We start from the raw sequence: 23,396 nt of genomic DNA on the forward strand, positions 1-23,396 counted from the left end.
CCTCTGTGAAATGTGGGTTCTAGCAGAATTCCTCACAACACACCACAATCATGTTTACAGTTGGCAGATGTTGTTTTCTTTATGTAGCCTATGGGATTTTCACTGGCAGCAAGGTCTTCCAACGATGCATGGAGTAATTCTTTGCAGTCCAACCCTGTGAAATCATCATCAATGCCATCCTGGTTTGGGGTCATACAATGCATGCCTTCGTCTCGTCCTCGACCGAATCAGAACCATACAGCTGAAGCTTAACCTTGCTAAATGCAGATTCAGGATCAACCAGGTTCAGCATGTCTCACTTACTCATAGTCGATGGTGTGAAACCAGATCCAAACTAGACACCAGCTATAAGACAGATGGCCATTCCTGCGGACAACCACACTTTACAGCACTTACTTGATATGATAAATGATCTAAGTTTGACCCATGTTACAGTGAGGACACTGGACGTCTTTGTCAGCTCCTCCACTAGAATGTTAAAAAGTGTTGGCAAGAACCCCACATAGTGGTCTTCACCAGACTCAAACAGGCACATTCAGCCTCACCAGTACAATACTTAGACCTTTGAGCAATCATACTCGCATCATATCCTGTTACATATTTAAGTGGATACATGATTGCTCTAAGAGCCAGTCTCATGATTTGATGGAGATGTCATTTGAGTGCTTCACATGTTCCTATTTAGTTTAATTTTTGCCTCTGTACAGGCAACAGTTCCTAGATTAAACCTTCTGTTATTAATTTGAATCTGTGTGCAAAACGCATCTTTTTGATCAAAACCCACAACCACTATCATAGTTAGTACATTACAAAAAAAAATTGGCGATGGGTTGGGAATTTGTTTTGTTGATAATGTGGATTAAAGATCCTAAGTTACAGAAAAAGACATTGTGAGTTCTCACCCTTCAAATATTAGAAGGCTGGGAAAAATCAACAATCAGATTAAAGGTTGAAGTACCATTGAAGGAAGACCAAGTAAGGAAAAGAAAGGAGAAAATAAATATCGTGTTTCTTACCAAAATAAAATCAGGTCAACATCACAGCAGAGTCCGCGTACATGTTGCAGTATGTAGCGGCAGTGCAGGAAACTCCATACTCTGTTTAATAAAGATGGAAGCTCTCTGTGTGGTTTTAAATGTGCGAGGTGGTCCACTTTGGTAGGAATAATGGTAGGAAGGATTATTACTTACGTTGAGAAAAACTGCATCAGGCGACGGTGTAGAGGGACCTCGGGGTCCTGGTGCATGAGTCGCAAAAACCCAGCTTGCAGGTGCAGCAGGTGGTCAGGAAGGCGAATGAGATGCTGGCCTTCATCGCGAGGGGGATTGAATATAAAAGTAGGGAGGTCTTGCTGCGGCTGTATAGGGCATTGGTGAGGCCGCAGCTGGAGTACTGTGTGCAGTTTTGGGCGCCGTACTTACGCAAGGATATTTTGGCCTTGGAGGGAGTGCAGAGGAGGTTTACTAGGCTGATGCCGGAGTTGAGGGGGTTGAGCTATGAGGAGAGGCTGAATAAATATGTATTTATATTTATTTATTATTTATTATTATTTATTTATTATTTAATTTAATAATATATTTATTATTAAATAAATAAATATGAATAAATATGCGGTTGTAAATGCGCCTAGTTTGGGGGCGTTTAAGAGATCCATGGATAGGTTTATGGACAAAAAGGGGTTGGTTTAGGTTAGTGGGTCATTGTTTCTTAACTGGTCGGTGCAACATTGTGGGCCGAAGGGCCTGTTCTGCGCTGTAATGTTCTATGTTCTATAAATTAGGCTTGTACTCGTTAGAGTTTAGAAGAATGAGGGGAGATCTCATTGAGACGTATAAGATGATGAATGGGATGGATAGGATAGAGGTGGAGAGACTCTTCCTGCTCAGAAAGGATAGTAGGACTAGGGGGCACAGCCTCAAGATAAAGGGGGGGCGGTTTAGAACGGAGTTGAGGAGGAACTTCTTCACTCAAAGGGTGGTGAATCTCTGGAATTCTCTGCCCGTTGAAGTGGTGGAGGCTACCTCGCTAAATATTTTTAAGATGCGGGTTGATGGGTTTTTGATAAGCGAGGGGATTAAGGGTTATGGGGAGAGGGCGGGAATGTGGAGCTGAGCCAAGACAGATCAGCCATGATTTTATTGAATGGCAAGGCAGGCTCGAAGGGCTAGTTGGCCTGCTCCTGCTCCTATTTCTTATGTTCTTAAAAGAGAGGTTAGAAAAATGTTTAATTGGAGTAAGGGAAATTATGAGGCTATCAAGCAGGAAATTGGAGGCTTAAGCTGGAAAGAGGTTTTCTCAGGGAAATGTATGGAAGAAATGTGGCAAATTTTCAGGGAATATTTGTCTGGAGTTCTGTACAGCAACGTTCCAATGAGACAGGGAAGTTATGGTAGGTTATAGGAACCGTGGTGTACAAAGGCTGTAATAAACCTAGTCAAGAAGAAAAGAAAAGCTTACAAAAGGTTCAGAGAGCTAGGTAATGTTAGAGATCTAGAAGAGTATACAGCTAATAGGAAGGATCTTAAGAAGGAAATTAGGAGAGCCAGAAGGGGTCATGAGAAGGCCTTGGCAGGTAAGATTAAGGAAAACCCCAAGGCATTCTACAAGTATGTGAAGAGCAAGAGGGTAACTAGTGAAAGAGTAGGACCTATCAAGTGTGATGGGAAAGTTTGTATGGAACCGGAAGAAGTAGCAGAAGTACTTAATGAATACTTTACTTCAATATTCACTATGGAAAAGGATTTTTTTGGTTGTAGTGCAGACTTGCAATGGACTGAAAAGCTTGAGCATGTAGATGTTAAGAAAGAGGGTGTGTTGGAGCTTTTGAAAAGCATCAATTTAGATAAGTCGCCAGGACGGGATGGGATGTACCCCAGACTACTGTGGGAGGAGATTGCTGAGCCTCTGGCGATGATCTTTGCATCATCAATGGAGATGGGAGAGGTTCCGGAAGATTGGAGGATTGCGGATATTGTTCCTTTATTCAAGAAAGGGAGTAGAGATAGCCCTGGAAATTATAGACCAGTGAGTCTAACCTCAGTGGTTGCTAAGTTGATGGAGAAGACCCTGAGATGAAGGATTTATGAACATTTGGAGAGGCATAATATGATTAAGAATAGTCAGCGTGGCTTTGTCAAAGGCAAATAATGCCTTACGAGCCTGATTGAATTTTTTGAAGGAGTGACTAAACAACATTGATGAAGGAAGAGCAGTAGATGTAGTATATATGGACTTCAGCAACGCATTTGATAAGGTGCCCCATGCAAGGTTTATTAAGAAAGTGAGGCGGCATGGGATCCAAGGGGCCATTACATTGTGGTTCCAGAACTGGCTTGCCCACAGAAGGCAAAGAGTGGTTATAGAAGGGTCATATTCTGCATGGAGGTTGTTCACCAGTGGAGTGCCCCAGGGATCTGTTCTGGGACCCTTACTCTTTGTGATTTTCATAAATGACCTGGATGAGGAAATGGAGGGATGGGTTGGTAAGCTTGCTAATGACACAAAGGTTGGAGGTGTTGTGGATAGTGTGGAGGGATGTCAGAAGTTGCAGTGAGACGTTGACAGGATGCAAGACTGGGCGGAGAAGTGGCAGATGGAGCTCAACCCAGATAAGTGTGAAGCGGTTCATTTTTGCAGGTCAAATAGGATGGCAGAATATAATATTAATGGTAGGACACTTGGCAGTGTGGAAGATCAGAAGGATCTTGGGGACCGAGTTCATAGAACGCTCAAAGCAGCTGCGCAGGTTGAAGCTGTGGGTAAGAAGGCAAATGGTGTACTGGCCTTCATCAATCGAGGAATTGAGTTTAAGAGTCGAGAGATAATGTTGCAGCTAGATAGGACCCTGGTCAGACCCCACTTAGAGTACTGTGCTCAGTTCTGGTCACCTCATTACAGGAAGGAGGTAGAAGCCATAGAAAGGGTGCAGAGGAGATTTACAAAGATGTTGCCTGGATTGGAGAGCATGCCTTATGAGGATAGGTTGAGTGAGCTTGACCTTTTCTCTTGGAGAAACGAAGGATGAGGGGTGACCTGATAGAGATGTACAAGATGTTGAGAGGTATTGATTGAGTGGATTCTCAGAGGCTTTTTCCCAGGGCTGAAATGGTTGTCACAAGAGGACACAGGTTTAAGGTGCTGGAGAGTAGGTACAGAGGAGATGTCAGGGGTAAGTTTTTCACTCAGAGAGTGGTGGGTGCGTGGAATGGGCTGCCAGCAACGGTGGTGGAGGCAGATTCAACAGGGTCTTCTAACAGACTTTTAGATAAATCCATGGATCTTAATAAGATAGAGGGTTATAGGTAAGCCTAGTAACTCTAACGTAGGGACATTTTCGGCACAACTTTGTGAACAGAAGGACCTGTATTGTGCTGTAGTTTTTCTATGTTTCTATGTTTCCAATCAGGGAAAGGTAGATTCCAAGCAGTATCCGACATACTTGAAAAGAAGGAATGCCTTGCTGTATGACTTGGGTCTTTGAAAAGCTATACATCGAGTGAATGATTTCCAGGGTAGAAAGGGAGTACTGGGAAGAGAGTAAAACAGTATATTGAGCAGTCTCGACTCACTCATAGAGTCATAGAAGCTTACAGCATGGAAACAGGCTCTTCGGTCCAACTTGTCCAAGATGCCCCTGTTTTTAAAAACCCGTAAGTTAATCCCTATTGCCCACATTTGGCCCATATCCCTCTATACCCATGTAACTATCTATAGAGTCATAGAGGTCTATAGCATGGAAAAGTTTATTAGTCACAAGTAAGTCTTACATTAACACTGCAATGAAGCTACCGTGACCTCTTCCTAGTCATCACATTCTGGTGCCTGTTTGGATCAGTGCACCTAACCAGCACATCTTTCAGATTGTGGGAGGAAACTGGAGCACCCAGAGGAAACCCACGCAGACACTGGTAGAACATGGACAGCACACAGACAATGACCCAAGATGGGAATCAAACCTGGGTCCCTGGCATTTTGAGGCAGCAGTGCTAACCACTATGCCACTCATACCTGCAAGTGAAATGGCAGGTCAATTAAGATCTGTGGGTCCTTTCAAACAGGAAAATGAATCATGGAATTCCTATGTGGAGCATTTTCAGTACTTTGCAAACATGTCAATTGTGCCAAGGTTTCTCAGTACACTAGGAAGTAAAACCTTTAACTTGCTCTGGAACTTGGCTCATCCAGCAAAGCCAGAAACCAAAGCTTACAATGACTTGACAAAGATCCTTGAAGTGCATTACTCTCCAAAATACAGATCATTGTGAAATGCTTCAGGTTCCAATGCAGGAATCAAGTGGAAGGTGAAGCAGTTTGTGACAATGTTAAAAAAGCTGGCACAACATTGAGAGTTTGGTGAGTCGTTAGAAGATACTCTTGGAAATTGTACAGTTTGTGGATTACAAAATGAGGCTATGAAAAGAAGGTTGCTTACTGAACATCTTTGACTTAAAGACATCAATAGAAATTGCAGTTTGAATGGCACTGGCTGCTAAAGAGACTTCACAATTTGATGCAGGAATGAAGGTCCATAAGTTGGGAACTACCCATAAGAGATTAAAACCGCACCAAATACGTCTAAAGTGGGTCATTCAGTGAGTTAATGTTGTAACAAGGATAGTCAATGTAAGAATTATGGAAAAATGAGTCACACTGCAAAAGCAAAACTAGACCAGCTTCCCTGAAGAGAATATTTAGACAAAGAATCTGGGTGGCTTCAAGAAGAAGAACAAGTTGCATTTATAAAAATAGTTTACAACATGGAACAAAAGGATTATGACTGTGTAGAAGAAAATGTCCAGAAATATGAAGAAGCCCAACTGAACATCTTATCCATAGAGGGTGAATCAGATAGATTCTGGATGATTACATAGAAAATCTATTTGGATGGAAGTCGATACTGGTGCTGCTGTTTCTTTAATTCTTGAGAGTACAAACCAACAAAGGCAGAAGTGCCTTCCTTTAAAAACATCTGATGTGTTTTTAAAGACATATACTGAACAGCTTGTGCCGTTAAAAAGTTCCGTCAGTAATATTTAAGCTTTATTTGGGAAATCATAGCTGGAGAAGATAAAGCTCAAATGAAGTACTGTCAACGGATTGATCAATGCCAAAACAGACCTTTTGGATAAATGCAAGAGTGTATTCAAAGAGACACTTGGCTCAATGAAGGGATTTTGAGTGAAGCTCAAAATAAAGTCTAATAGTCAACTAAAGAGTCTTTGAGCTTTACAGCATGGAAACAGGCCCAAACTTGTCTATGCTGCCCTTTTTTTCAAACCGCTAAACTCGTCCCAATTGTCTGCGTTAGGCCCATATCCCTCTATACTCATTTGACCCATGTAATTGGTTTTTAAAAGGCAAAATTGTACTCGCCTCCACAAGTGGTGAATGTCTGGAACAAGCTGCCTTGTAGTAATGACTTCAATGAGGCCATTGAGGTTGGCTTATGAACTCCCTGATTAAGAATCCAATTGATGGGGTCAAAAAGATTGGATCCAATTGATGGGCCAATCAGGGAGTCTTTGCCTTGTACTTAATCAGGAGTCCCTCTGACACTCCCAGAGATAGGCTGCTAAGTACAAATGCTCTGTGTACGGCTGTTAAGAGTCGTATTTTGGGGAAAAGAACTTCTCCCTTGGAAAAACTTATTATGGTGGGTGCTATTGCTGTGGCCTGGGGCTAGAAGTTTGCGGCCTATTTTTCTGGCCCTGTTTCCATTGCATTCTCTGCCTGGAGTGCCTCTCTCTCCAGAAGGAGTGAGGGTTTTTGTTCCTAGTGCTGGTGTAAGTTGGAGCTTTTTGTTGATTTGATCTCTGGCAACAGTTTCCAGGCCAGCAATCTCCATGAACAAAGAACAGCACAGGAAGAGGCCCTTTGGCCCTCTAATCCTGTGCCAGTCACATTATCTTACCTAGACTAACTGCTTATATCCCTCTATTCCCCATCTGTTCATGTGTCTATTCAGATAAGTCTCAAATGTCGCTAATGTATCTGCCTGAACCACCTCACTTGGCAGTGCATTCCTGGCTCCCAGCACTCCCGGTGTAAAAAACTTCCCCCATACATCTCCACTGAACCTTTCCCCCTTCATCTTGAACTTCTGCCCCCTTGTAATTGTCATTTCTGTCCTGGGAAAAAGCTCCCAAATGTTCACCCTATCCATACCCCTCATAATTTTATAAACCTTTATCAAGTCACCCCTCAGCCTCCATGTTTCCAGGAAGAACAATTCCAGTTTATTCAAAAGCAGAGTCAAAAGCCACTGCTTGGCCTCAGTAACTTCCTCCTCCTGGGCCTTCCTTTGATTCCTGTCTGAGGGCCAAAGTGTGTTTTCATCTGTCTTGTTTGGGACTCGTGCAAGAGCTTTTGTCCCAGCTAGGACTTGTGTGAGAAGTGATGTTCCAGTTGAAACTCACGTGTCCTAGTAACCCAGGAGCGGTACCCAGGAAAATATAAGTCAGAAAGGTTCAACTCCAGAAGGTGTAATTCAGGAATGTGTAACTCCAGTAGGCGTAACCCTGGAAGATCTGGACCGGTGGGGTGGAACATTGGAAATATTTGCATGAACTATTTGTGATCCTGGAAGGCATAATCCTGAAAGGTGAAGCCCCCAGAATTTTGCAAGGTAACTTACAATGGACTCTATTGTTAGACATAGACATAGACAATAGGAGCAGGAGGAGGCCATTTGGCCCTTTGAGCCTAGTCCATAAGATCATGGCTGATCATCCAACTCAATAACTTAATTCTGCTTTCTCCCCATAATATTTGATCACCTTCACCCCAAGTGCTATATTGAATGCATTCAATATAGCACTTGATGTGCTATATATATAGTCTCTTGAACGCATTCAATGTTTTTGGCATCAACTACTTCCATAGGTAATGAATTCCATAGGTTGACCACTCCTTGGGTGAAGAAGTTTCTCCTCTCCTAAAAGAATCCTTAGACTGTGATCCCTGGTTCTGGATGACCCTGCCATCACAAGCATCCTCCCTGCATTTATTCTGTCTAGACCTGTTAGACTTTTATAAGTCTATGAGATCGCCACTCATTCACCTGAACTCCAGCGAAAAATAATCCTAACCCGGTCAACCTTCATACATCAATCCCGCCATTCCAGGAATCAGCTTGGTAAACCTTCTCCGCTCTCCCTCGAGAGCAAGAAAATCCTTCCTCAGAAAAGGAGAGCAAAACTGCACACAATACTCTAGGAGGGGCCTCACCAAGGCTCTGTGTAGTTGCAACAACACATTCCTGCTCCTGTACTTGAAACCTCTCGCAATTAAGGCCAACATGCTATTTGCCTTCTTTACCGTCTGCTGCACCTGCATGCTTACCTTCAGTGACTGGTACACAAGGATACCCAGGTTCAGCTGCACACACCCTTCTGCCAATTTACAGCCATTCAGGTAATAATCTGCCTTCTTGTTTTTGCTTCCAAAGTGAATAACCTCACACTTATCTAAATTATACTGCATCTACCATTGATTAATCCACTCACCCAACCTATCCAGATCATTCTGAAGGATCTCTGCATCCTCGTTACAGTCCATCCTCCCACCTAATTTGGTATCATCTGCAAACTTTGAGATGTTACATTTTGTTCCCTCATCCAAATCATTGATATATATTGTGAATTGCTGGGATCCCAGCTCCGATCCCTGTGGCACTCCAGTAGTTACTGCCTGCCAATCTGAAAAGCACCCATTAATTCCTACTTTTTGTTTCCTTTCTGCCAACCAGTTTTCTATCCATCTCAATACACTTCCTCCAATCCCCTGCGCTTTTATCTTGCATGATAATTTCAAGTGCAGGAATTTGTCAAACGCTTTCTGAAAGTCAAAATGTACCACATCTACTGGTTTTCCCTTGTCAACTCTACCAGGTACATTTTCAAAGAATTCCAACCGATTTGTCAAGCGTGATTTCCCCTTCATAAATCCATGCTGACTCCGTTTGATCCTCCCACTGTTTTCTAAATGTTCTGCTATAAAGTCCTTGATAATGGATTCAAGAATTCTCCCCACTACCAATGTTAAGCTTACTGGTCTATAATTCCTTGTTTTCTCTCTATCTCCCTTTTTGAATATTGGAGTGACATTAGCAACCCTCCAATCTGCAGGGTTCCAGAGTCTATAGAATCCTGGAAGCTGACCACCAATGCATCCATTATTTCTAGAGCCACTTCCTTAAGTACCCTGGGATATAGATTATCAAACCCTGGAGATTTATCCACCTTAAACATAAGAACATAAGAAATAGGAGCAGGAGTAGGCCATCTAGCCCTTCAAGCCTGCCCTGCCATTCAATAAGATCATGGCTGATCTGAAGTGGATCAGTTCTACTTTCCCGCTTTCTCCCCATAACCCTTAATTCCCTTGCCTACCAGAAATCTATCTACCCGTGACTTAAATATATTTAGCAAGGTAGCCTCCACCACTTCAACGGGCAGAGAATTCCAGAGATTCACCACCCTTTGAGTGAAGAAGTTCCTCCTCAACTCTGATCTAAACTGCTCCCCCCTTATCTTGAGGCTGTGCCCTCTAGTCCTGCTATCCTTTCTAAGCGGGAAGAATCTTTCTACCTCTACCCTATCCCCTTCCCCTTCATTATGTTATACGCCTTCAATCCCATCAACTTTTCCAGTATCATTTCTCTACTAATATTCAGTCCTTTTCTCTCACTAAATATTGCATTCTCTAACATTTCTGGCATCTGATTTGTGTCCTCTTTTGTAAAGACAGAACCAAAGTATGTATTCAGTTGTTCAGCCATTTCTTTGTCCCCTATTATACATTCCCCTGTTTCTGTCTATAAGGGACCTACATTTGGTTTCACCAACCTCTTTCTCTTCAAAGATCTATAGAAACTCTTACTGTCAGTCTTTATGTTCCCTGCAAGCTAACTTTTACACTCTATTTTCTCCTTCTTAATCAATCCCTTGGTCCTTCTGAGTCTTAAAGTTCCCAATCCTCAGACCTTTTATTTTCCTTGGTCAATCTGTATGCTTCTTCCTTAGATCAGATACTCTCTCTAATTTCCTTTGTAAGCCATGGATCAGCTCTCTTCTCATTTTGCTTTTGTGCCAGATAGAAATAAACAGTTGCTGCAGTTCCCCCATGCATTTCTTGAATGTTTACCATTGTCTATCCTCTGTTATCCCTTTAAGTAACTCTCCCCAATCTATCAGGGCCAACTCATGCTTCATATCATAGTTTCCTTTATTAAGATTCAGCAACTTAGTCTCCAAATCAACTACTTCACTCTCCATCTCAATAAAAAATTCTATCATGTTATGGTCGCTCATTCCCCAGGGGTCTCGCACAGCTAGATTGACAATAATTCCCTTCTCATTACACAGTACCCAGTCTAAGATGGCCTGCTCTCTAGTTGGCTCCTCCACATATTGGTCAAGAAAACTATCCCACAACACTCTTAGAATTCCTCCTCTACAGCATTGTGGCTAATTTGATTTGCCCAATCTATGCGCAGATTAAAACCATCCATGATCATCGATACTCCCTCATCACATGCATCTCTAATTTCATGTTTAATGCCATTCCCAACATCACCACTGCAGTTTTAGGGTCTATATGTGATACCCACTAATGCTTTTTGCCCCTTGGTATTTCTCAACTCTACCCATACAGATTCCACATTGTCACTATCCTTTCTCATTATTGTGTTAATTTTTCTCTTTAATCAGCAATGCCACTCCACCACCTTTCCCTTCATGCCTGTCCTTCCTAAATATTGAATATCCTGGGACATTCGATTCCTATCCCCGGTCACACTGTAGCCATGTCTCCATAATCCCAATTACATCCTACCTGTTTATATCGATCTGCACGATTAGTTGATTCACTTTATTGCAAATGCTCTGCACATTAAGGTACAGAGCCTTTGCGCTTGTCTTTTTAACATTGCTTGCCTTGATCTCAGTATTTTTCTCTATAGCCCTGTTTGCACGTTGTCCTTGGTTTCTCTGCCTATCACTTTTCTACCTTTTGTTTTTGTCCTTGCTTGCTCCCTTTCTGACTCCTTACATAGGTTCCCATTCCTCTGGCATTTCAGTTTAAATCCTCCCCAACCACTCTAGCAAACACTCCCCTTAAGACATCAGTTCCAGTCCTGCCCAGGGGTAACCTGTCCAATTTGTACAGACCCCACATCCCCAAGAACCAGTCCCATTGCCCCAGGAATCTGAAACCCTCCCCCGACACCATCTCTTCAGCCACATATTTATCTGATATATCCTGTCATTTCTACTCTGATGAGCACATGGAACCGATAGTAATCCTGAGATCACTACCTTTGAGGTCCGATTTCTTAACTTTCTTCCTAGCTTCCTGTATTTCGCTTTTGGGATCTCATCTTTTTTCTTACCTATATCGTTTGTACCAACGTGTGCTACGACCATTAGCTGTTTGCCCTCACCCTTCAGAATGTCTACATGTAATTATACATGTAGGAGAGAAGGACATAGGAAGGAAGAGTAGGGGGGAAATACGTACACAGTTCAGGGAGTTGGGAGCCAGGCTGAAGTGCAGGGCCTCCAGGGTGGCGATCTCTGGGCTGTTGCCAGTGCCCAGCAATAGCAGGGATAAAAATAATGAGATCCTGCAGCTGAATGCATGGCTGAGGGATTGGTGCAGGACAGAGGGTTTTAGTTTTGTAGACCATTGGGAAGTCTTTGCAAAGGAAGGGCACTTGTATAAGAGGGATAGGGAACACTTAAATGGGAAGGGGACACATATTTTAGCTGGGAGGTTGGCTGGAGTGTTTAGGCAGGGTTTAAACTAGTATGGAGGAGGGGTGGGGAGGAGAGAGACAGCTCAGGCACTGGGAGTGGGAGTGAGTTGGAGGTCAGGGTAAGTCTAGATGATGGGAAAATCCCCCAGGAGAAGGAGGATCCGAGAGGGCCTGAGGGTCTTTGGTGCATCTGTTTTAATGCGAGGAGTGTGACGGGGAAGTCGGATGAACTTAGGGCCTTGATGTTCACGAGGAATTCAAATGTGGTGGCAGTGACAGAGACGTGGTTAAAGGAGGGGCAGGACTGGCAGCTAAATATTCCTGGGTATAAGTGTTTTAGGCGTGATAGGGGAGGGTTGAAAAGAGGAAGGGGAGTGGCGCTTTTAGTTAGGGAGCGGATCACAGCAGTGCAGAGGGAACATGGAGGGGTTGGAAATTGAGTCTCTGTGGGTGCAGTTGAGGAATAGGAAGGGGGTCATTACTATGCTAGGAGTGTACTATAGGCCACCCGATAGCCCACGGGCAGTGGAAGAGGGTATATGTAGGGACATTTTGAATAAGTGTAGGAAGAATAGGGTTGTTGTAGTGGGAGATTTTAATCTCCCTGGGGTGGATTGGAAGGTGCCTAGAGCTGGGGGGTCTGATGGGGAGGAATTTGTAAGATGTGTATTGGAAGGATCCTTGCAACAGTATGTAGATAGTCCGACTAGAGAGGGGGCGATACTGGATTTAGTTCTGGGTAATGAGCCGGGTCAGATGGTTGAGGTTGTGGTAGGCGAACATGTGGCTAATAGTGACCACAACTCCGTCTACTTTAGGATACGAATTGAAAAAGACGAGAGCTGTCCTAAGGGGAGGGTGCTAAATTGGGGGAAGGCTAGATACAGCCGGATTAGGCAGGAGCTTAGGGATACAGACTGGGATAGGCTGTTGGAAGGCAAGACCACATTAGGCATGTGGGAGTCTTTCAAGGGAAAACTGCAAAGGGTGCAGGAAAGGCATGTGCCGGTTAGGAGAAAGGATGGGAAAGGTAGGATTAGGGAACCGTGGATTACTAGAGATATAGAAGACCTGGTTAGGAAGAAACAAGAGGCGTATGTCAGGTCTAAACAGCTGGGAACGGAGAGAGCATTGGAGGAATACAGAGAGAGTAGGAGGGATCTCAAACGGGGAGTTAGGAGAGCAAAGAGGGGGCATGAGATGGCTTTGGCAGGTAGGGTTAAGGAGAATCCAAAGGCGTTTTACTCCTATCTTAAGAGCAAAAGGGTGGCTAGGGGTAAAATCGGTCCTCTCAGGGACAGACGTGGGGAATTGTGCTTAGAGGCAGAGGGAATGGGGGAGATCCTGAATGAATACTTTGCGTCGGTATTCACGAAGGAGAGGAGCTTGATGTCTAGTACCCTCATTGAGGGAGCGGTAGACCAATTGAAAGATCTATCGATTACAAGGGAAGAAGTGTTAGGGCTTTTAGAGGGCATTAAAACTGATAAATCTCCGGGGACCGATTGCATTTATCCTAGGCTGCTTAGAGAGGCGAGGGATGAGATTGCTGGGTCTCTGACGCGAATCTTTGTCTCTTCTTTGGACACAGGTGAGGTCCCAGAAGACTGGAGGATAGCGAACGTGGTACCGTTGTTTAAAAAGGGTAGGAGGGATAACCCGGGTAACTTTAGGCTGGTGAGCTTAACGTCAGTGGTATGCGCACTTAGAGCGTTGCAATCTGATTAAGGATACGCAGCATGGCTTTGTCAAGGGGAAGTCTTGCCTTACGAATCTGGTAGAATTCTTTGAGGAGGTGACAAAAACGGTCAACGAAGGACGAGCCGTTGATGTTGTCTATATGGATTTCAGTAAGGCGTTTGATGAAGTCCCTCATGGTAGGTTGGTACAGAAGATTAAAGCTCATGGGATATATGGTCAGGTATCTAGATGGGTAGAGAACTAGCTTGCAAAGAGGAGTCAGAGAGTAGTAGTGGAGGGGTCTTTTTCTAGCTGGAGGTCTGTCACTAGTGGTGTGCCGCAGGGATCAGTACAGGGACCTCTTCTCTTTGTAGTGTATATAAATGATTTGGAAGAGGAAGTAGGTGGTGTGATCAGCAAATTTGCTGTTGACACCAAGATGGCTGGATTGGCGGGCAGTGAGGAGCAGTGTCTGGCAATACAGCAGGATATTGATAGGCTGGTTGATTGGGCAGATACATGGCAAATGGAGTTTAATCCGGATAAATGTGAGGTGATGCATTTTGGCCGGAATAATGTAGGGGGGAGTTATATGGTAAAGGGTAAGCCCGTAAGGAGTATAGAATCGCAGCGAGACCTGGGGGTGCAAGTGCACAAGTCCTTGAAGGTGGCAGTGCAAGTGGAGAGTGTGGTGAAGAAAGCCTATGGTATGTTAGCCTTTATAGGAAGGGGTATAGAATATAAGAGCTGGAGTCTAATGTTGCAGTTGTACAGAACGTTGGTTAGGCCGCATTTGGAGTACTGCGTCCAGTTCTGGTTGCCTTACTAGCGGAAGGACGTGGAGACTCTGGAGAGAGTGCAGAGGAGGTTTACCAGGATGTTGCCTGGTATGGAAGGACTGGGGTATGAGGAAAGATTGAAGAAATTGGGGCTCTTTTCCCTTGAAAGAAGCCAACTGAGGGGGGATCTAATAGAGGTATATAAGATTATGAAGGGTATAGATAGAGTAAACAGAGGTAAGCTATTTCCTATGATAGAGACACGTAGGACAAGGGGCCATGGACTTAAGGTGAGGGGGGAGAGGTACAACACAGATATTAGAGGGAGGTTTTTCACACAGAGGGTAGTGGGGGTATGGAATGCTCTGCCAAGTAAGGTGGTGGAGGCAAACACGCTAGAGTCCTTTAAGAGTAACTTAGACAGGCACATGACTGAGTTGGAGATGGGTGGATATAGGAGATCCTTTTAAATAAGGGTCATTAGCATTGGGGCATCCCTGGTAATGTAAATGATGGTAATGGTATGATAATAATGTTTTTCTCTTTTCATTCACAGGTTTTAAGTGGGTCCACCTCGTGTCCAACGAGGGGCATACACGCAATGGGTCGCACTGGGGCTGCTCTTGGTTGTTCGAGATTGGACTAGTGCTTCATGTCATTAGTGTGTGCTTAAACTGGACAAGATACTGGGCAAGACGACAGCTCAGTGACTATCACTGATTGCTGTGCAGACACATGGATTTGGGCCGGTGTCTGTGGGAGTTTGCGCATTCTCCCCGAGCTTGCGTGGGTTTTCTCTGGGTGCTCCGGTTTCCTCCCACACCCCAAAGATGTGCTGTTAGGCTGATTGGCAGGAATAAATTGTCCCTAAATCAGTTTCCCTCAATCTGGATGGCCATAAAACATTAGACAAGGGTCGTGGGTGGAGAGGGGGACTGGTGGTGTTGAGATGGTGGCGCAGGCTCGTTGGGCCGAAGGGCCTGTTTCCTGGGCTGATTTTGTTCTTTGTTCTTTGACATTCTTGACCCTAGCACCAGTGAGGCAACATACCATCCTGGAATCTCATTTGCAGCCACAGAAATGTCTGTCTATTTCCTTTACAATCGAATCCCCTGTAACTATTGCACTGGCACACTTTTTACCCCTCCTCTCTGCAGCAGAACCAACTGTGGTGCAATGAGTTTGGCTGCTGCTGCTTTCCCCAGAGAGGTCATTCCCTTCAACAATATCCAAAGCTGTTTTGCAGGGGAATGGCCACAGGAGATTCCTGCACCCCCTGCCCTTCTCTCTTGCTTTGTCTGGTGATCACCCATTCCCTTCCTGCCTGTGGAGTCTGAGACTGTATAGCATGTCGAAACCTTTGAGAGGGTGCAGCAGAGATTACAAATATCAAAGTTAATTCATTTAGGTAATTAGTATAATGTTACAAGATGCCATCTTCTTAAGAACATGGTAATTATCTTTGGGAATAAATGATAAACACCACAGATTTCAAATTGATGAGCAGGACAAGCCCTGCAGCGCAAACCCACCTATGAATATCTAACAAGTATTCATTAAGCACTCTAATTAGACTGTTTGGAGCAAACTCTCTGTACGTGCTATCCACGATACTCTCTCACTCGCAGATGCTCCACAGTGTCTCCAGCCACTGCTCCAGTTCTGAAACTCGAGCTTCCAGGAGCTATAGCTGGAGACGCTTGTGCACACATGCTGACCCAGGGGACGAGAACTGTCCCCATCCTGCCACATGGCTTGGAGCTCTCCTGTCATGTCTTACCCCTTTAAATTAAACTTTTGAAAGATGTTTTGTTTCAGATTATATCAATTCTCTAGGGCCCTTCTTTCCTGCTCCTCGTTATACCGCATATAACCTTTACAAACTATAAACCACAGAAATCACATGGAAACATGATTGTAGTGTACAACAAAACTGCAATGCCAAGAGCAAAAAGAAAAGAAAAAAATTGCCAGTTACCAACCAATCACTTACATGCTGACTGTGGTGGTACGGTTCAATTTCCTTCTACCTCACACTTGCAGGTCCGCCTCACCCAAAGGCAAACCTGCAGCCTAGGCAGGTTCCTCTCGGCACCGAATTCTCACTCAACTCCAAATTCTCAAAGCCCTCACTTTGGCTGAAGCTCATTCCTGCTGCAGTCTCACTGCCACCAGCGTGCACAGGCTCACTGGTTATGCACTTGCTAAAACTACTGCCTTATATATAGCTGAGGTGAACTGGGATGACTCACACACCAGTCTAAAATTCCTAAGTGTTCACATCGATTGAGGCCCTCTTCAGGCTTAAATTGATTGACAGATAACTGCCACTCAGCTAACTGGTTCTGTTGCTTATTGAAATTGAAACTAGGCTCTTGATTTTTAAAGAGAAAAAAAACAGAAAAACTTAGAGTGATAGAGGTTTGCAGCATGGAAACAGGCCCTTCAGCCCAACTTGTGCATGCCGCCTTTTTTTAAAAACTCCTAAGCTAATCCCAATTGCCCGCATTTGGCCCATATCCCTCTATACCCATGGTACCCTGTAACAATCTAAATGCTTTTTAAAAGGTAAAATTGTACCTGCATCTACTACCCGCTTGTTCCAGACACTTACCACCCTCTGTGTGAAAAAATTGCCCCTCTGGACACCTTAGTAGCTCTCCTGTCTCACCTTAAACTTATGACCTCTAGTTTTAGACTCCCCTACCTTTGGGAAAAGATATTGACTATCTACCTTGGCTATGTCCACATTATTTTATAGACCTCTATAAGGTCCTCTATAAATGGAGCTTGTTCATGGAACAATACTGCGTTTCCTAGATAGTCCCTGTCAGGCAGGGAGAAAATGGCCGAGTAAGGGAACCATGGTTCACAAAGGAGGTTGAATGTTTTGTCAAGAGGGAAAAGGAAGTGTATGTAAGGATGAGAAAACAAGGTTCAGTTGGGTCGCATGAGGGTTACAAGGTAGCAAGGAATGAGCTAAAAAAAGGGCTTAGGAGAGCTAGGAGGGGGCATGAGAAGTCCTTGGTGAGTCGGCTAAAGGAAATTCCCAAGGCTTTTTACTTTTATATATGAAATAAAAGAATGACCAGGGTGAGGTTAGGACCGGTCAAGGATAGTAGTGGGAATTGTTCATGTCAGAAAAGATAGGCGAGGCATTGAATAAATACTTTTCTTCAGTGTTCACTAAGGAGAGAGGCCATGTTTTTAAGGATGAGAGTGTGTTCAGGCAGATAGCATGGAGGAGGTAGATGTTCTGAGGAAAGATGTATTAGTAATTTTGAAAAACCTGAGGGTCGATAAGTTCCCTGGGCCAGGAAACTTTGGGAGGGAAGGGATGAGATTGTGGAGCCTTTAGATTTGATCTTTGAGTCCTCACTATTCACAGGGATTGTGCCAGAGGACTGTAGTGTGGCAAGTGTTGTTCCTTTGTTCAAGAAAAGAAATCAGAATGATCCGGGTAAATTATAGGCAACTTAATATTACTTTGGTGGTCGGTAAGTTAATGGAAAAGGTCCTGAGGGATAGGATTTATGACCATTTGGAAAGATGCAGCTTAATCAGGGATAGTCAGTATGAATCTGTGAGGGGTAAGTCTTGTCTTTGAAGAGGTAACTAAATTTATCCATTGTCCTCCTATTTTACAGGACCAGTGTACGTGCACAAGAAGGTCCCTCTGATTCTTGGTGCTTTTCAGGGTCCTGCCCAAGTGCATCATATCACATCCTGGGTTGAATTCTGTTGCCATTGATCAGCCCATCTGACCAGGCCGTCTATAACCTCCTGCAATCTAACACTATCCTCCTCACTATTTTCCTACCAATTATTGTATCATCCATGAACTTACTGATCAATTCTCCTGCATTCAAGTCATTTACGTAAACTACAGACAGCAAGGGCCCAACACAGGCTTCCAATCTGAAAAACATGATGAGGGTAATCTGTGGATGTCGTGTAAAGGACCTCAAAAAGGCATTTTATACAGTGCCACATAACAGATTTGTGAACAAGGTTATGCAATAAAATGGACAGCAGCATTGATCTGGAATTTACTGAGTGACTGGCAAGAAAGAGTAATAGTTTATCAATGTTATTTGGGCTGGAGTTTACCCAGGGGTCGGAATTAGGACACTTGCCTTTGCTAATATGTATTTAATGATCTAGATCTTGGTATGCAGGGGACAATTTCAAAATTCTTTGATGATTCAAAACCTGGAAACATTGTAAACTGCCAGAAAAAGAGTGTCGAACTTCAAAATGACAGATAGGTGGCAGGTGAAGTTCAATGTGGAGAAGTGTAGTTCATGCACTTTGGCAGGAAGAACATGGAGAGACAATATAAAATAAGGAATAAAATTCTTAAAGGGTGCAGGAACAGAGCGACCCGGACTTATATGTTCATAGAACATTGGAGGTAGCAGGATGAGAAAACAGCAGGCCGTGCCCTGGGCTTTCATCACAGAACCCATACAGGCCCATCGAGCCTGTACTGACAAATTCCCACCCAGGCCCTATCCCCATCCCCATAATCTCACATATTTATCATGCTAGTCCCCTGACATTAAGGGGCAATTTAGCACAGCCAATCAACCTAACCCGTACAATTTTGGATTATGGGAGGAAAGCCAAGCAGACCCGAGGAGAATGTGCAAACTCCACACAGATAGTGGGCCAAGGACAGAATTCAGCCCTGATCCCTGGTGCTGTGAGACAGTACTGTGCTAACCACTGTGCCACCATGCCACCTGTATAGAAACATCGAGCACAAGAGCTAAGAGTATATGCTGCAGATTACTACTTTTGAGGTCCTGCTTGCTAATTTCTACCTCTGCTCAGCCTCAACTGGAATATTGTGCCGCATTTTAGGAAGGATGTGAAGGTGCCAGAGAGGATGCTGTAAAGATTCATGGGAATGATTCCAGAGATGTGAACTTCATTTACATAGATAGAATGACTGTTTTCGTTAGAGAAAACAAGGGTGAGAGAAGATCTGATAGAGATGTTCAAAATCAGGAGGGGGATGGACAGAGTGAGTAGGGAGAAACTGTTCCCACTGATGGTTAGATTGGGAACAAGAGGGAACAGATTTCAGATAATTGACAAAAAAAGCAATGGAGACATAAGGAGAATGTTATCTTTAGCCCAAAGAGATTGGATTCATTATCTAAAGTGAGAAAAAATATGGCCTCCAAGAAGAAGATGGGAATATGCATTAGGCACAGTGATCCTATGGAGAGCTAGTATAGGCTCTTCCGCTGTGCTGTAACCATTCAATAATGGACAAATGTGAGAGTCAGCATGAGAGTCAGCGTGTGGGTCTGTGTAAGAGTCAGTGGGTTACCTGTCCTTTACCTTGGGACTTCCCCTGAGATTGGCTGCTTTCTCATCAGGATATTTCTCCAGTCTACGAGGACCTTTGCTCGATGATTTTTTGAAGATGAGCCAACATCGGCGGTAAATCTGAAATGAAAACCAAACAGAGTGCAAGGAAACATCAGAAAAAGCTGATCTTCCCAACTTCGGGCAAAGATTTTAAACAGAGTTATTTAGAGAATATGTCCCATTCCAAATAGGGTTCAACGTGAAGACTCAGGCACAGAGAGGAAATAACCAGCCCCAATCACTATGCCCCAATTTTGCTGCACTGGCTGAGAATGTTAACCTGAGTGAGTTTGTATGTGGGCGTGTAAATATTCATGTCAGAATGCTGGTATGAGTGCTAATTTTGTTTCAGTTCACTTACAGGATGTGGGAGTCACTGGCTAGACTGGCATTTATTGTCCATCTTCAATTGTCCTTGAAAAGGTGGTGGTGAGCTGCCTTCTTGACCCTTTGCAGTCTCTTATGAGTAGGCACACCCAGAGTGCTGATAGGAAGGGAGTTCCAGGCTTTTTACCCAATAACAGTGAAGGAGTGGTGATGTATTTCCAAGTCAGGATGGCGAGTGACTTGGAGGGGGACCTCCAGGTGGTGGTGACCCTAGGTATCTGTTGCTCTTGTCCTTCCAGTGGTCGTGGGTTTAGAAGGTGCTGCCTAAGGAGCCTTGGTGAATTGCTGCAGTGATTCTTGTAGATGGTACACACTGTTGTTACTATTCATCATTGGAGAGAGTGGTTGTCGTAGGTAGTGGATGTGGTGTGAATCAAGTAGGCTGCTTAGTCCTGGATGGTGTTGGGCTTCTTGAATGTTGTTGGAGCTGCACTTTTGCAGGCAAGTGGTGAGTATTCCATTACACTCCTGACTTGAAGATGGTGAACAGGCTTTGGGGAGTCAGAAGGTCAGTTATTTGCCGCAGGATTCCTAGCATCTGACCTGCCACAGTATTTATATTGGTTGACCCAGTTCAGTTCCTGGTCAATGGTAAGCCCCAGGATGTTGATAGTGGGGGATTCAGTCATGCTAATGCCTGGCGCAAATGTTACTAGCCACCTGTCAGCCCAAGCGTGAATATTATCCAGGTCTTGTGCATTTGGACAAGGACAGTTTCAGTCATGAATGGTACTGAATATTGTGCAATCATCAGCGATCATCCCCACTTCTGACGTTATGAGGCAAGGAAGGTCATTGATGAAATAATGGATCACTGTGACAGTCAATGCATCAGTCTATGTGCCGGTCAGCGTAATGGTCAATGCACCAGTCCATCAGAACCATCGGTTTGTCAGATGTGCTGGCATGTGTAACAAGACGACTATCAAACTTACCCCCAGCTTCCTGCTCTTCATTCTCACGTATCCTTGTTTCACAATGTCATTGAAATTTGAAGCCATTCTACTGGAGAATCTCCCAGTCTATCAGCTTTGTGCTTACTGCCTCTTCACCTTGTCCTTTCTTCGTATAAACTCCGTGCTCGATCTTTTCACCACCACTCCATCGCGCCTTTGCTGTTCAACAAAACAAGGCAAAAGGTCAGAATTCCAGTGTTACAGAGGAAGAGAACAAGAGGCATAGAGAAAGAGAGAATGAGTGAGAAAGATGGTTAAGAAGTTGGAGGGAGAGAGAGAGTGGGAGTGAAAGAAAGAGACTGTGAAACAGAGAGTTAGGAACACAGAGTGATTGGAGAACAGGGAGTTTTGTAAACTGAGTGCCAATGTAAGCAATCTGGTTCATGTTGGCTCAGTCACTGTTCCAGAGCCTGAGCTGCAGACATTATGGGAAATCAGAGAGGGGGAAGGTTACATGGGCATTTTGCTCCAGGAGGAAGGTACACCTTTTAGGTTAAGTAGAATTTTAAAGTTGTTCAATTGTCAGGAGACCACAGAGGAGAGTGTGACTGTGAGTCAGGTAGATGTGAGGAATAAAAATACAGTGATGCAGGTGCATCAGCATTTCACTTTGATCAACAGTGACTTGATACCCAAATGGATCAGAACAAGGACTACAGGATGAATTGGCAAACTGACCATAGTACCATGGTACTGGGTATCATTCCAGTGGAATATTTGAGAAGGAAAGTGATAGCGATTGGAGACCACATAGTTAAGGGAATGAATACTGTTCTCTGCAACTCAAAACGCTGAGTGCCTGCCTAGTGCCAGACATTTCTTCATTACTGGAACCAAATCTGGAGTGAAAGGGAAAGGATCCAGTGACCATTTCAACTTAGTAATCAATGGCATTAGCATAGAAGGTAATGGCCTAGTGATATTATCGCTAGATTATTAATCCAAAAATTCAGCTAATGTTCTGGGGACCAGGGTTCAAATCCTGCTATGGCAGATGGTGGAATTTGAATTCAATAAAAAATATCAGGAATTTGGAATCTACTAATGACCATTGTCAATTGTCAGGAAAACCCGTCTGGTTCACTAATGTCCTTTAGGGAAGGAAATCTGCCATCCTTATCTGGTATGGCCTACAAGAAAAGTATCTGGATGAGTACTTGGCACATCGTAACATTCAGGGCCATGGGCCAAATGCTGGCAGGTGGAATTAAGTGGAATTTCATAGTTTCTGATGTGTCGGTGTGGAATTGATGGGCCGAAGGACCTCTTCTGCACGGTACGATTCTATGATGTGGTTCCAGAGCCACAGCAATGTGGTTGACTCTCAGCTGCCATCCAAGGCCAACTCAGTTTGGGCAACAAATGCTGGCCAGCCAGCGTGCGACATCCCATGCCTAATGAATTGATTTTTAAAATTCACATTTTGCTGGGAGGGTTTGAAGATTTATGGTCCAAATTAAAAGCTAGGATCTCAGAGATGATAATTAGTGGATTGTTACCTGAGCCATGCACCAAATTGTGCAAAGAATGATATGGGAAGAAAGGACTCTGGAACCAATACAGGGAAAAGAGGAAACTATTCCGTTTGGATGGTCTCCATTTATACTGGGCTGGGGATCTGTGTCTTGGTGAATTGTAACAAGGACAGGGCATTTAACTTATGGGAGGTGGCTCAGGTGCAGGGAGATTTAGAAAACTGAAAAGAAAATCTGAGATAATTAAACAATGTAGCAATGGAGACAAGCAGTCTGGAACAGGTACTACTTGGGTTTAACAATAATAGTCCATTGCGAAATGAAGTTCATAAAGTCCCTTAGTTTACTGGATAAGTTAAGGATAGTATTAGATTAAAAATATAATCTTCTAATGTTACAAATAGTGGCAGTTCTGAGGATTTGAAGTGTTTTAGAAACCAGCACAGCATCACGAAGAAATTGATAAAATGAATATAAAAGTGAACCAGCCGGTAATATCAAAAGAGATGAGAGCTTTTGAAGTGTGTAAAAAGAGTAGTTAAAGTAAATGGATTTCTTGCAGAATATTTTATATTGACGCTCTCTAGTTATGCTCTTCCACATAAGAGGAAACATGCATAGAAATCATAGAAACCCTACAGTGCAGAAAGAGGCCATTTGGCCCATTGAGTCTGCACAGGTCACAATCCCTCCCAGGCCCAACACCCATATCCCTATATATTTACCCACTAATCCCTCTAACCTACACATCTCAGGACACTAAGGGACAATTTTAGCATGGCCAATCAATCTAAACCACACATCTTTGGACTGTGGAGGAAACCAGAGCACCCAGAGGAAACCCACGCAGACACAAGGAGAATGTGCAAACTCCACACAGACAGTGACCCAAGTTGGGAATTGAACCTAGGTCCCTGGAGCTGTGAAGCAGCAGTGCTAACCACTGTGCTACCATGTCGCCCAGTTCTTCCTGTATCCATCA

General features: G+C 43.8%; 1 protein-coding gene across 1 annotated transcript in view; it reads right to left on the reverse strand.

Annotated features, from left to right (window-relative positions):
- Positions 1-23,396, reverse strand: part of dok4 (docking protein 4) — a 119,168-nt gene that overhangs the window by 79,965 nt on the left and 15,807 nt on the right. The window contains exons 2-3 of the mRNA XM_080187291.1: positions 20,919-21,098; positions 19,567-19,674 (exon numbers count right to left, since the gene is read on the reverse strand). Of these exons, the coding sequence (XP_080043417.1) occupies positions 19,567-19,674; positions 20,919-20,984 (174 nt within the window). The 5' untranslated portion in view covers positions 20,985-21,098. The remainder of the gene's footprint in view (positions 1-19,566; positions 19,675-20,918; positions 21,099-23,396) is intronic.

Source organism: Carcharhinus amblyrhynchos, chromosome 4 (assembly GCF_965287045.1).
Source record: "Carcharhinus amblyrhynchos chromosome 4, sCarAmb.v2.hapA, whole genome shotgun sequence".
In the NCBI taxonomy this organism is placed as follows: Eukaryota; Metazoa; Chordata; class Chondrichthyes; order Carcharhiniformes; family Carcharhinidae; genus Carcharhinus; species Carcharhinus amblyrhynchos.